General features: G+C 37.8%; 1 protein-coding gene across 1 annotated transcript in view; it reads left to right on the top strand.

Moving 5' to 3' along the window:
* The window catches only part of LOC114650456 (serine protease 23-like), a 34,873-nt gene extending 29,482 nt beyond the window's left edge, over positions 1–5,391 (top strand). Inside the window, exon 2 of the mRNA XM_028800101.2 lies at positions 3,417–5,391. Coding sequence (XP_028655934.1) covers positions 3,430–4,566 — 1,137 coding nt within the window. The 5' untranslated portion in view covers positions 3,417–3,429 and the 3' untranslated portion in view covers positions 4,567–5,391. The remainder of the gene's footprint in view (positions 1–3,416) is intronic.
* Positions 5,392–14,464: the final 9,073 nt, after the last annotated feature.

Here is a 14,464-nt window from a genome sequence, read left to right as displayed (position 1 = left end):
CTCTGAAGTTAAAGTGTTGTGAAAATAACTAAAGTGAAATAAAAGGTTTTGATTTTTCCGGTGAACGTATTAGTTGCAAGAGTTAATAACTAATGACTAATGAATCATGTCCCCAAGCAAATATGCATTCATGCTTTAATTTATTGCCCTTCCAGTGGTGACCAACATTCTACAGCCCTTTGCATATTCAATGTAAGAGTACTACAGAGAATACTCACTTTTTAATGCAGGTGAAAAACTGCAGTCAAGGCAAAGCAGTGTGGACCATTTGAATGTTTAACCTTGACATCAAATGTCCCCAGCCATGAGCACACTACAAAACTAGAGTTCAAAATGATATATGCACAACACAGAAAGCAATCTCAACCCGGTCATTAGAGACAAAAAATGCTCCACATTTACTTGGAGAAATGAGATTCTAGGCACATCAAACTTTGTAATTACTGTTTAGAAAGATGATAGTGCAGTGAGTCTTTACAACTGACAGAACTCAGATAATTTCCAACCGCATTGTGCCTTCCCAATATGTTCCGGATACACCCCAGCAGAGAACAGTCAACGTTTTGAATGTTTTTGGAAATGGGACAGTTTTGCAAATGTAAGATTTACACTGCCACCTGCTGTTAAGATAATGTATTTAAAAAAAATCTTAAGATATTTTACATTTGCAGTACTGTACTGACTTCCCACTTCATAATTATGAATATGTATGTGTTTTCCCCTGTGTTGGTACATTTATTACCAACAATATACAAAAGAATTAGAACAATTAGATAAACCATGCAACTGATGTTATATGACTTAGTCTGTTTCTTTTTTAGAGCAAGGATGGTAGGGTGTTGTACCGTGTTAGCTATGATAGATGCAGTCAGCAGTCAAGCAAACTGTCACCTTTTATTGGCTAACTGAACCGATTACAAATATGCAGGCTTTCAAGGCAACTGAGGCCCCTTCTTCAGGCAGGTTACATATTGCCCTCAAATGAAAGTGGCACTTTTTTCTGTTTTGGAGTAGCAAGTCAAAAGTCCACTAATTTATCCTGTTTTGAACAAAGTGGCCTTTTCTGCATCCATTTGGATGCATGTCATGAGTTTTCAGTCACTTGTACTTTAGGAGTTTCTGCATGATGTCTCTAGGGACATTGGTCACATATTTGTGTGATTTGTTTCACATGAGAAACTTGAGGAATGGCTTTGGAAAACAATGTAGAGAAAATTGTGTCACTGGGCTTGCCATCTTCTTAGTTGAGTTTTTGTTGTTTTATTTTTTTTTTATATACAGTATATAAACCCTAGCTTTTGAGTGCTTCATTCCTGGCTATTGGGAATCCTTGGCCTTGCGATTGGGGAAATTGTCACAGTCTGAAAAAAATATCCTTGTGTCCATAAAAGTGTACAGTGTATAATAACCTTTGACACTATTCTCCTGAGGTGTGGCAAATAAAAGATCCTCCTAAATATGTAAAGACTTAAATAAGGGCAGTGGCAAGCTACAAGAATTACAGCTGGCCTCTAGGCAACATAAAAAATTTCTAAAGAGATAGCCTTATCATGTCAATAAGCAATTTGTTATTTTTCTGGGTGATCAAATAACCATTCATGCTTAAATCTGCTGAGTATATGGCTCGAGTTTGAATTATTTTTGATAAAGGTTCTGCAAATAGTGAATCTATGCCCATGCAAAAATTGTGCTTTACTCATTCATCCATTTGTCTAACTGGCTAAACTTAATTTAGGGTCGCAGGGTGCCAGGGCCTGTACTAGTAGTAGTGGGTGCAAGGTAGCAACCAACCTTGGGTGAGTCGCCAGTTGCGCAAAGAGCATACAGAGTTGCAAAGTGCATACTGCTTGCTAGGAAAATGCAATCTCTTTCATTACTTCATATGTAAGAATAACTCATAATCATTTAGTATCAGATTATAATTTAATTAACTAAATAATTTTCCAACTAAAAGCACAATTTTGAATTGAAAGCACTGGAGTATAGCAACCCATGATAAGTAGGGTCAAGTAGTGAGCACTAGACCACACTGGCAGATCAAAGGGTATATCAAAATTTGTTGGAACAAAATTAACTGATACTACACACCATTAAATGTCTATCATTGCCATTCTGTCTTGGACAAAGTGGGTAGAGATAACAAAGAGATGGTACTAGAATGTAGTATCAGTGTGCTTATATGTGAAAGATACACTGGTTTTATGGAAGGATAAGCACCATCTTTAAAGCTGTATAATTGGCCTTATTCAAGATGTTAAAAGTACATTTTTAATGCCATACCACATGCACTTCAGAACAGGTCATCCACCTGAAGCTATGCATGTTCGGGTTTGGCCAGGACTTGGATGGGAAACCATCTAGGAATAGCTTGGGCTGCCGCTGAAAGAGGTGTTGGTGAAGCCAGGAGGTAGTCTGAATGTGGATCTCAATGCCTCAGTGCAGTGATGATGACACTATGCTGTAAATATGGTGACATCCTCCGGATGAGACATAAAACCGAGGTTCTGACTCTCTGTGGTCATAAAAGATCCCTGGGTAAAGAGCAAGGTGTTTCCTGATGTTCAGGCTAAATTGCCCATCCATGGCCTAGTCATTGTGGTACCCTAATCAACCCCTGTTTCTAATTGTCTGTCTCTCTAACCATTGTACCACTTAACAGCTAATGTGTGGTGAGCATACTGTGCGAAAATGTCTGCCTTTCATCATCCACATGGATGCTACATATTCGTGATGGTTGAAAGGGCTCCCCAAGCACTGAAGTGCTTTGAGTAGTGAGAGAGGCACTATATAAATGTAAAGAATTATTATTGTTATTAATATTAGTATTATTAATGCATCGTTCTTATAGCATTGTTTATCATGATGTTTCCCTAAGACAATTCAATAATACAAAGCTTTTAGTATTATCCATCCATCCATTTTCCAACCCGCTGAATCCGAACACAGGGTCACGGGGGTCTGCTGGAGCCAATCCCAGCCAACACAGGGCACAAGGCAGGGAACCAATCCTGGGCAGGGTGTCAACCCACCGCAGGCTTTTAGTATTATATTTTCATCAATTCATCAGTCAATTTTCTGAACCCACTTAATGCAGTTTGGGATCCCAGTGTATCCCAGCAGCATTACACACAGATAGATACCAGCTGAGGACAGGGTGTCATTCACCTGAAAGGCACAATCATGCAGGCCCCCACCTTTGCTAGCCCATTTCAGAGTTGCAAATTAGTGTGCAGAATTTTCAGACATGTGAATTCAACAGATTGATGGGTTTAAACAGAATTGCTAAACTGATTCATTTTGAACATCTTGCAAAATTATATTGTATGAGAATCATGCTTTGGAGTACATTGCTAAAATTAAAATGTTCTCAGAAGTCTTAGACTAGATTTTCTAATCACATTATTTTGTTTTAACAGGTCATCTTACAACATGGGGTCACTGCTGTTTCAAGCCATCATTTTCCTGTGTACTTTTGAAGGAGTTTTTCTCCTGTCCCCGTTCTGGAAACCCTCTTGGCCAACAACCAAATTACCTGTAGTTTTACCCCAGCTGACTGAGGATTTAGGTTTGCCAAAATTTAATGCAGATGCCAAGCTTAATGTTACTTCTAACTGTGGGCCTGACTGTCACAAGGGGGCACCATTACCCACCTTTGAACAGTTGAAGGAGTTTCTCTCATATGAAACCCTTTATTTCAATGGCAGCTTGACTGAGACCAAAGTAGGCATATATGGTTTTAACATGGCAGAAATGGCAGTGGTACAAGGTAGAAAGGGAAGGTCAAGGGCAAAGAGGCAGATCTATGGCTATGACAGCAGGTTTAGTATTTTTGGGAAGAACTTCCTGCTCAATTACCCTTTCTCCACCTCAGTTAAGGTGTCTACAGGGTGTACTGGAACTTTGGTTGCTGAGAAGCATGTTTTAACAGCAGCCCACTGCATCCACGATGGCAAAAGCTATGTGAAAGGTGCTCAGAAGTTGAAGGTTGGCTTCCTGAAGCCAAAGCTGAAGGATGTAACAGAAAAAAACAGTAACCAAACAAAAAGCCACAATTCAGAGAAAATGAAATTTCAGTGGATTCGTGTGAAACGCACCCATGTACCTAAAGGATGGATCAAAGGAAATGCTAATGACATTGGTATGGATTATGACTATGCCTTACTGGAACTGAAGAAGCCACACAAACGGCGCTACATGAAGATTGGCGTAAGCCCTCCAGTTAAGCAGCTCCCTGCAGGAAGAATTCATTTCTCTGGTTTTGATAACGACCGTCCTGGAAATCTGGTGTACCGTTTTTGTGAAGTGCGTGAAGAGACTTATGATCTCCTATACCAGCATTGTGATGCTCAACCTGGCGCGAGTGGCTCTGGTGTTTATGTGCGTATGTGGAAACGGCAATTCCAGCGCTGGGAACGCAAAATTATTGGTGTCTTCTCTGGACACCAGTGGGTGGATCAAAATGGTGTCCCCCAGGACTTCAATGTGGCAGTCCGAATCACACCCCTCAAGTATGCACAGATTTGTTTCTGGATCAAAGGCAATTACGTGGACTGTCGAGATGGATGAACGGAAATGAGTATGTAAAAGAAAAGCAAAGCTAAAAGATCACTTTATAAATGTAAAGGGATATACAATTATGAAAACAACTTTCTAAAATGTAACTTTAAAGGATATTCGCGTCTCTTAGGAAATTTGTTTTTTGCTTACCTCACAGTATACAGAAAAATACCATGATCAAGATTCTGATTCTGCGTATCCAAATGTGCAACGTGCGTCTTGTCAGAGGAGAGCACCACCATAGTCATCTGTCGGAAAAGGAAATAAATAGCTGACTTGTATTTTTTACTCTATTTTGTGTCAAGGATGAGGTGCTATGTACACAGAGAGTGAGATCAATAACTTTTTTGTTATTTACAGCTTACCCAAGCCTCTAATTGTTCCTCCTTTCTGAAGCTCAACTCTTGCATCTTCAAATATGCATCAGTAGATCACCAATTCTGGTGCATGTCTCAGTGTTTGGGTGGTATGCACACATTGTAATTCTGTTCAATCACTAGACCTTCATTTTACACTCTTATTAATCCAGGATCTTTATTTGTTGTTTTGTTTATCTACTTGGGTTCATATATAAAATGAAAAAAATGGGAAGGTGAAGACTGGGATAAGCAAACCTGCTAACTTAGCACTTTCTAGCATCATAAACAAAAGAAATGAATTGCATTGCACTGTTTATTCAGTTGCTAGAGTTAAAATGGGCCTTCACAACTTCGAACTTGCAGTGATCTTGGTCTTTTTTTATGTATGCTTCAGTTTTGTAATATATCTTTTCCAACTGGCTTTAAGTGAAGTTCATTAAAGTGAAATGAGGAGAACACCTCCAGTTTCAGATGAGTTGCTGTGCAGTGTCCGTCTTCAACTATGTTTGCCTTTAATCATGTGTTTCATGGTTAACTGAGAACATAATAACTAAATGGAGAGAATGTTTTTATTTAACATCAAACTATTATTATTTTTAAACTGCAATTTAGTCAGTTTTAATTTGCATGTTTTCTGTAGATTTCAGTTAATTTTGAAGACAGGGATACGTGTGCAACATTAGTTCAAATACAATCTGCAATATACAGTGTTTAAGTGTGCTGCATGTAACACGAGGAATGTTTCACTCTGGTAAGTACCAGGCTGTTAAGAAAAAATAAAAATACATGACATTGAAATACTGGTAACAGAAATGTGTCTAACCTCTGGCTGATTTAAATATTTACTGTTAATGTTACAGTGATTAAAAAATGTGGAAGGAAAGCAAGTTAACTAATGGGCCGAGTAGGAAGGTGTCTGTTTTCACTAGAAGATCATCTAATAAGGTGCCCCAGAAGCCTGCTGTGCTTCCACCTTTGTGTTATAACTAATGTTTTTTATAGGCATTATTGTTTTCAGATGTGAAAAACCTATAGAAAGATAAGTGCCTGAAGGCTGCTTGAGATGTTCACTTGGCACAAATTATTGTAGCTGGCAAAATGTAAACTGAAAATATATGAAAGGAAAGCTCATAAAATTTAAAATTTAAGATGGCTTTCGTATTGCACACTGGCAACAAGAAAGACACAGATTAACAGTTTGGCAGCAGTTTACTTAAGATAAACTATCATAGATGTCATGCTTAAGGCTCATCTCTGTGGCAGTTTATCGGGGTTGCTGTAAGAGTGGACATTGCGAATGATCCCAGAATATGTTTTTAATCGCAATAGCTGGGTCACACTACAGTAATTTAGTGATTATAAATATTGCTTGCAATATATTAAGTATTGTACTTTGATTCTGTGATATATTGCGATTTATTTGCTTTTGTACCTGACTGAAGTTAAAGTAGAAGATGTATGTTTATTAACTAATATAATGCACTGCCACAAACCTTAGCGGTGCTGCACCAATTCTTATACCTATACATGGTGCAAACAAATGAAGATAAAATCCTGATATTTGTTGTCAGTGTATTTGAAATATTTTGTGATAAAAAAGTATTCCATTGTTCAGCAGATTTGCCATTTTTCCCCTATCTCAATGATGCTGCAGCACTTTTTTTTTCTTCTTCCTTTCCACAGAAATGTGGTCCTCAGGCAGACCGTTACCAGTCAAATCATTTCATTTAGGTACTGCAAAAATGCATTGATTACTCATTTCCTCTTATGTAACAAGACCTTACCAAATACTTCTTCATAACACCTGCAAAGCATCAGTAAAGGGTTTATTGCTGTCTACAATGCAACCAACTAACAACACTTCACTGTGGAGTGGCCTGAGGTGGCTTAACTCAGACACACTTCCCTTGATCTTCTTATATAATATGCTACCGTGGCTGTTTGTTTGTCTGTCCAGGATTTTAAATCATCTGTAGCTCGCAAACCATTTGACCTATTGACCTGAAATTTGGTACAAATATACTGTGTGACGCCTACTATCTGCTTTTGGGTGATGATTGACCTGTAAGGTTATTCCTCTTTTTATTTTATTATAGAATCAACTCTCTGCATTGGTCAGCAGGGCGGCCATGTGGTGCATGCGTACAGGCGCTGTTCTCATCCCTACCACCTTCGCCGTCACTTCCCCTACCTTTTCATATCTTAAATCATTATTGAGGCAGATTTAAGACTTAACTGCCAGCTTAGGTGAAAAATTAAGGAAAACGTACAAGTAATTGCAACACATACACTGACTTAATCAGTTTTAACGTGAAAAGATGATGACGAAAGAACAGAAGAAGCGGGCTGCTCAGGAAACAGCAAGCGCATCAACCTCTGAGCAAACGAATGCTAAACGTACAGAGAAAGAGGATCAAAACTAGGAATGCTCAAGTCAAGTGTATTCGTGCAGTGCTCCGTGACTGGTATTACATAAGACCTGTGAATCCTTTAAGTTTACAAGTCATTTTACCATCATGTCATGTACTTAGTTGGGGATTGAATTCTGTTTTGTTAGGTTTTGTCTCTTTTTGTCCAGCTTTCTCTTTTACTTTTTGTTTTTTTCTAGTTTGACTATGAAGTCATTTGTTGCATCAGTTCGACTTGATTGTATGCAATGTTATTTTCTTCAAATAAATAAATTTTAAAAATGTGTATCTTGTCAAATTGTCACACTGCACAGAGAGGAATAAAATTTTCTAATGTTTTATAAGTGTTAGAAAGACCAAAAGAATCCTTTGTTAGGGTCTTGTTACGTAACAGTAAATGACCAGTAGATGCATTTTTGCAGTACCTAAAGAGATGCCAATAAATTTTAATTGATGTGGTTAATTCTGGAGAAAAAGTGAGTTGCAATAAAACTAGCAAACATGAATGCTGGCGGGACACCAGCTAGCAAAGCGCTGGTGCAAAGAGCAGTAGTGTTGGACTTTGAGTTATTTGGCAGAAACTATTATGATGCCAAATAAATTACTTGCTAGAACCAGTGCCAGTTCTCTTGAGAAAAGTACACCAGACTTGTCCGATTCAAAAGTGTATCGGGGGATTAACTTCAACAGCATGAATGGACAGTTTGTTCTTGACATATTTCAGTTTACTGATAGATAAATAATACAGTATAAAAAGGTACTGATATTTAACTACTGTTTTCATGCTCTTTAAAAAAGTTCAGTCTTCTGCCTGTCCTCAACCATGCACTGCATTTTCCTCATTCACCATAGAAGTATTTGTAGTATTACTGTCACTTGTACAGAATACTGAGAACTTCTTACTGGTATATCGGACCAGCATGCAACACAGCCATTCTCCGACACCTTGATAAGATGAATGTGTTACAAAACATTTTAACTGAAAGAATCCAAAATCATCTTAACAGATGGACTCCTTACTCCTGTTTCTATGATTCCATTTACCTGAAACCTTTTTGGAGGGATGAATATAGTGTCCACCCAGCTGCCACCCTTGCTCCTACACATACAGAACGCAGAAACTGAACAATTTCAAGGACTGAAGCTGTTGCCATGCTGTTGTCTGTAGCAATGATTGCCATAAAGAGCGTGAGGTGAACATCAGTTGTGTGCACTCGGCTTGTTGAACTTGGGCTTGTGTTGGCTTCATGCAGCCACTCAATGAGAAACTGCTGCTATACAGCAATGGAAGAATATTGATTGTTCTATTCATCAATGTCACGAGAAAGAATACTTTCACAAATGGAAAATGTTTCAGTCTGCCAGACTTTTTTGGAAATAGTTTCCGCTTAACCTCATTTGGTTAGTAGTTCCTGATTCCCAAAATCTTTTGTATGAAGAAGTGCTTCCTGTTTTGTGTCAATAATACACTTCCTCTTAATTACCGCAGTGTCTTTAAATATGCAATTTTCGGTTTATCTTGGAGTGCTTAGCTGGCTTAACAGTATCTATGTCTTTGAGAATTCAGAAGACTTTGATAATTTTTTTTCTTCTAGGACAGGGAAGTCGGTTTTCTTAAATTTTCATTCATAATTTGACTTGGTGGCTGTTGTTTGTGAAGCCTTTGACTTTTTTTTCCCCTCATACTCCATACTAAAGAGCTGTTCTTTGGACTAAAATGTAATTCATCTCTCACTGCCTGTTTAAAAGCATCCTCTGTATAGTTTTTAATCAAGGTATATCAGACTGTCAGACATCCAAATATTCATCTGATTTAATCCAGTTATAGGATCACATAGGGGTTGTCAATCCCTGCAGAACTGAATGTTAGGCAGGTACCAATGCTGGACAGGGTGCCACTTCATTGTAGGACATACTCAACCACACACTGACCCCAGGTTAGTTAGTCACCAGAGAAAAGAATATTGGAGTATCCACAGCAGAAAATCACACAGACATGGAGAAAACATGAAAACTCAAGAAAAGTGACTTGTCTGGGACTTGAAACCAGAACTCTAGTGTTTTTCAGGCAGTGCTTGTAGTGAAATATTAAAATATAATAATTAAGTAATACAACTAACACAGTCCTGTGTTTTCATTGGATTCTAGCAAGTACAAGATGTAGCCGATTGGAGAGTGGGGACATGCATTTATTTTCTGAACCCACCTTGTTCTATTCAGAGCTGGCAGTGGGCATAAGGTAGGAATCGACCCTGTGAGAGACATCAGTGTAACACAGCAACAGCATGAGTACGAAATTGTAAAAAGGTGAAGGCGTGAAATTGGAAGACAGAGAATATGCTAGCTGTAAGTCTGGACATTTTTCTGATCTTTCCTTGATAGGAAACAGTCTAAATAATAAATAGAACATTGTAACTAAATGTTTACATTGCTCGTATTGCAGTGATATATTTGAAACCTCATTGTTATTTTTTTCTAGAATGTGTCATAACATTTTCACAAAAAAAGGTCGCTTTCTTTTTCATACACGTAAAGAATATTTCAAATGATTTTTCACCACAACTTTTGTTCATTTGCCTCTTTATTTCAGTTACATCAAAAAATGAGATCTTGAGACTGAATCATGAATTAACCTTTATGACAGCAGGAACTCGCTTTATATATTTGACAGCAGTATGTGAGAACTAGAGAAACCACCGTGTTAACACAGCATGAATCAAACAAAGTGGTAAGGAGTGATCGGAACTCATGGAGTGTATTTCAATTTTTTAAATTTGCACATAGCTAAATCAGCATGGGGAGCTTCTTCTTGATTGCATCATGATAGTAAACTCTGCCAAGTATTTTGTTCCATTCCTTACAGAAATTGACAGATAGCATGTGTCTAAGATTGAACTGAAAAAGATTTTCCAGAAGATGATGATTTTCAATAAAGCATTCTCATTAACTCCAGATTAAAAACAAACCTCTGTAAATTTGTCTTTCTATATCCACCCATCAGTTTAGATCCGTCTCCATAATAAAAAAAAAGTCTATAAGAACAAACTCCCATTATTAACATTGCATTAATGGAAAGAAAGTGTGGAAAAGTCAAAAGCAATGCCCTCGGATAGTGGGCCGCCTTGCTAGTGACATACCTCTTCTGTGATGTAAATGTGTAAGGAAAACAATGATGCCGTTCTTCTTTGTAGCCAGAGGAGAGCATTACTGCAGGAGATGATACAATTTTGTTCTGTTTTATCCAAAACTGTTACCACATTTGCACTTGACTAACACATTCCTAATGCAATGTTGAAAGTTGGCGTTATGCAGTAAGTGAATACTGTGGATTGTCATGACAGTTTCTCCTCAAAACAGTAGCATCATGTCTTTTCATTTCCATACTGGATGGACCTTCCATCCATTTTTAAGCACTGTTGGATTATTTGAAAATATTGAATATTTCAGGCCATATTATTTTTTAAGAAGTAATCTCAATAGACAGTATTTTAGCCCAGGTTTGTATTTTATCTGGTGTTTTTGGTTACTTGTAACCCAGGCCACTTCACCTTATTTACTTATTGCTATTGGAAATATCAGTGGGAATGGCATTTGCAGTTACATTTTGGTGGTAATTTATGTTTACTTTTGTAAAATAAAATAAAATTAAAAAAACACTATAATCACCTTGAACTAAAGAAATTTAACTTTATTTTAAAATCTACAAATGCCTGAAAGCAATTAAAAGGGTTGTTATAATTGCCCAGAAAACTGGATAAAGCATGACAGTGTATGACATACTCAAACCCAACAGGACAAGTTTTAAAATCCAAACAGAATGGACCTCTAAGAACTTACACTCATTTGCTCTCTTCAGCCATTTGACCCAAAGAGTTTCTTACTATGAGGTTCAGCCTAAACTGCTCAGTAGGAAGCCAGATTACCCATTGATAGGAACTTGTAACTCCTATCCATGTAAGTCAACTGCCAACAAGCAGGAGAGAGAATTTTTTGTGCATTAAAAGAATACTCCAACCAAACATTCTTTTTTTTAAATAAATATGGTATTTACCCTGTGTTGTTGGTAGAGATGACTGAGAAAAATTTTAATGTCATGATTTTCAAGGATAACGGAGATTGCAAAACTCCTGATACATTGGGCACCCAGCATGAACAACAAACAATATCAAAATATCCATTAAAAAAAGTGAAACATTGCAAAGTCTAAATGTCAAATATCCAGTCATAGGTACACAATTTCCAAAACAAACATATTTTGGCTAAAACATTCTTACATAAACCCTTTCCATAAAATACACATGAACAACAGAGAAGTGTGTTCAAAAAAGACAGAGCCTTTGAACTGAAGTGGCAGCTAAGAGAGATGGGTAGCTGGGGGTTTAAGAATAAAGAAATCATCCAGGGCGCGAGTGACCAACACTACTTCCCTACTAAACCCAGTGGCGTAGCTAGGGGCGGGCAGAGGGGGTGGTCCGCCCCGGGCAGCATTATTGGCCAAAAGGTTCAGTACAATTCATGTGTAAGCAGCAGGGTTCGGAAAAATATCATTCATGAATGAAAAAAAGTTAAATTCTCTGATTTCTATCCACAAATGCTTCAAAAATAATTTTCAGACTGTCCTTCTGTGACAGCATCAGACACAGCAGTTGAAATTTATGAGGCAATAACAAAAATAAACATTACACGTATAATAATTTCTAGGAAGATAAACAACTAATTTATAATTTCGTTTCATTATCAAACTGAAAGCGTTCTTGCTCTGCGTGGAAAACATCCCCACCTATCACTTGTAAACTACACTGCTTCTGATTTTTGCAGCGTAATTATATTAAACTAATAATTAGAACACAGCTTATCAGTGCACAGTCTATACTATATTCATGTATAGTTGATGCTTATAAATAATTATGTGAAAAATTATTGCTGTTTCTCAATATATGAATAAATCTATGCAAAATTTTTCTTAATGTTTTTCTATACATCATTTTAAATTTTCTATTTAAATAGGTTAACACATTCAGATATGTTGGAGGGAGGCAAATTGAAGCACCGGTCTGCTCCGAGCGCCACGAACTCGAGCTATGCCACTGACTAAACCATCACAAGTACAGAAGCACACCAACGGAAGAAAAAGTTGAGTTAAAATTAGAACTGTTATTATACAGTAAAATAAGGAATTGTACACGGCAGACAAACCCTCAGTATACACAGTACTGTGCTGCAGCGCTTCCACCCCCACACAAATCACAAAACTAAACAATCAAAAAATGCACTACTAATACACAAAAGTGAGGAAACAAAAATGACTGAAACCAGAGACCAGAGTGCATAATCATCTACAGTCTGTTATTGTGGAATTTGTAACCATACACAGTCCCTTACGCTGGCCCATCAGGTCCTCTCCTGAATAACTTCACCACATCCAAAAGCAATGGAAGATGACGCTAACTAAAATGAACCCGGGTTCACCTGACTTTTTCCCCAGAGAACAGTGTTGCTTTCCCTCTTACCTTTTTTTATGGCGTCTGGCGCTCTCTTCTCCTCCTTCACTATTCTCCCACCACAGATTTACATTATGATTGGCTCCTCCCCTTATAGTTTGTTTGGCCCTCCAAGCCAGGGGCTCCCTTCCCCATAAACCACTGGCCGTCATTGCACATTCAGCCATTCCACCATTAACAGGACTGGGGAAAGGAGCAAACTGCCAGTGACACCCACACATATCCATGACAACTGTTACAATCTGAAATGCGATTATGCGACACGTAATATGAGCTTTTTCAACGACATTTACAGCACATATTGTTTGCTGCTGTTCAAGCTGAATCTCAGTTGAAGCCCATTGCATCAATAATTTTATTCTTTCCATTCTACACTAAAACATTAGATTAAAAGTTCTCTACAAACACCTTGGGGTAAGTAACAGATACAAGAATGACCATTTTTGGGTGGAGTATTCCTTTAAATATCCCTGTTCACTTGCATCCTTGTGTTTTCTTGAAACTTATCTGTGTGTTAAGAAAATCACGTAATTTACTGAGGCTTAGAAGAAACCTCTAAGATGAGTAAACCAATCACAGTGTGCACCTTACCTGACATGTCATATATTTATAGGATACACACAGACATATACAGAAACTGCCACAGTGAAGGGGTTTGCATTTAAGATCCTCTTATTGTGATGCGTCATTGAGACTACATTGCCTTTTGATAGTCAGCAACTGGAATTGTCCTGAGAGGACTCATATTGCCACTGTACCTTTCACAGGCTTCTTTTCTTCTAATTCATAAAACTTTTCAAAGTTCCCTTTAATATTATGATCTTCATCACCACATTCTGTCTGTCCTGACCAAAAGGAAGATAACTGTCCAGGGTTGTGTGGTGTATAACGTATACGAAAGCCCTCTGCAGGTCTAGAATATTGAAAGGGGGACATAAAAACAAGTATTCTGACATAACTGGTCACAGACACAGGAGAATTAATTTGTTATTGGAGAAACATGTTTATGGTAAGCTGATGATGAGAGATTTACCAAAAGCTACAAAGAAATGCCTATTTCACACTTCAGATGTAAAAACAAATAAACAGGGAGCCTATTTAAGCACACAGGGTCATTTAAAACTGAAACAAATACACTGAGATGTATACAGACTGAAGGCCTACGTCACTGAGGTTAGTTAGTTCAAGTGGGTCCCATACACAGCCACAGCTTTGGGCTGGATGTGGTCTCTAAACATATACCTGGAGTCATTTGAGATGAAGCAAACTCGAAGCTAGAGAGCACGTTAAGGAAAACATTACATTTCTCAGAAAATATGACAGACACACCCTTGAAACTCCATGGTAAAAAAAACAAGCAAAAAATGTTGATGGATGCCAACTGAACCACTTCATTAAAAACTCAGAATTACTTAATATATGAAGCATCAATGATCTGCTGTGCTGGAAACTTCCAGTGATGACTGTCATATTACTTTAGCTAAAAGTATGTGAAAATCCCTTCTAATTAGTGGGTTTGGCCAATTTGGCAACTTTCATAATGTCAGACATTCAGTCAGGCAGTGTCCATGGACAAACACCAGCAGTAGAAGGGATTGTGCAGAAGAGCTCAGTGACTTTCAATTGAGCACTGTCATAG

The sequence above is a fragment of the Erpetoichthys calabaricus genome, chromosome 4 (assembly GCF_900747795.2).
Source record: "Erpetoichthys calabaricus chromosome 4, fErpCal1.3, whole genome shotgun sequence".
Taxonomy (NCBI): domain Eukaryota; kingdom Metazoa; phylum Chordata; class Cladistia; order Polypteriformes; family Polypteridae; genus Erpetoichthys; species Erpetoichthys calabaricus.
The sequence above is the reverse complement of the archived record's forward strand: the minus strand, read 5'-3'. Positions and strand labels throughout refer to the sequence as shown.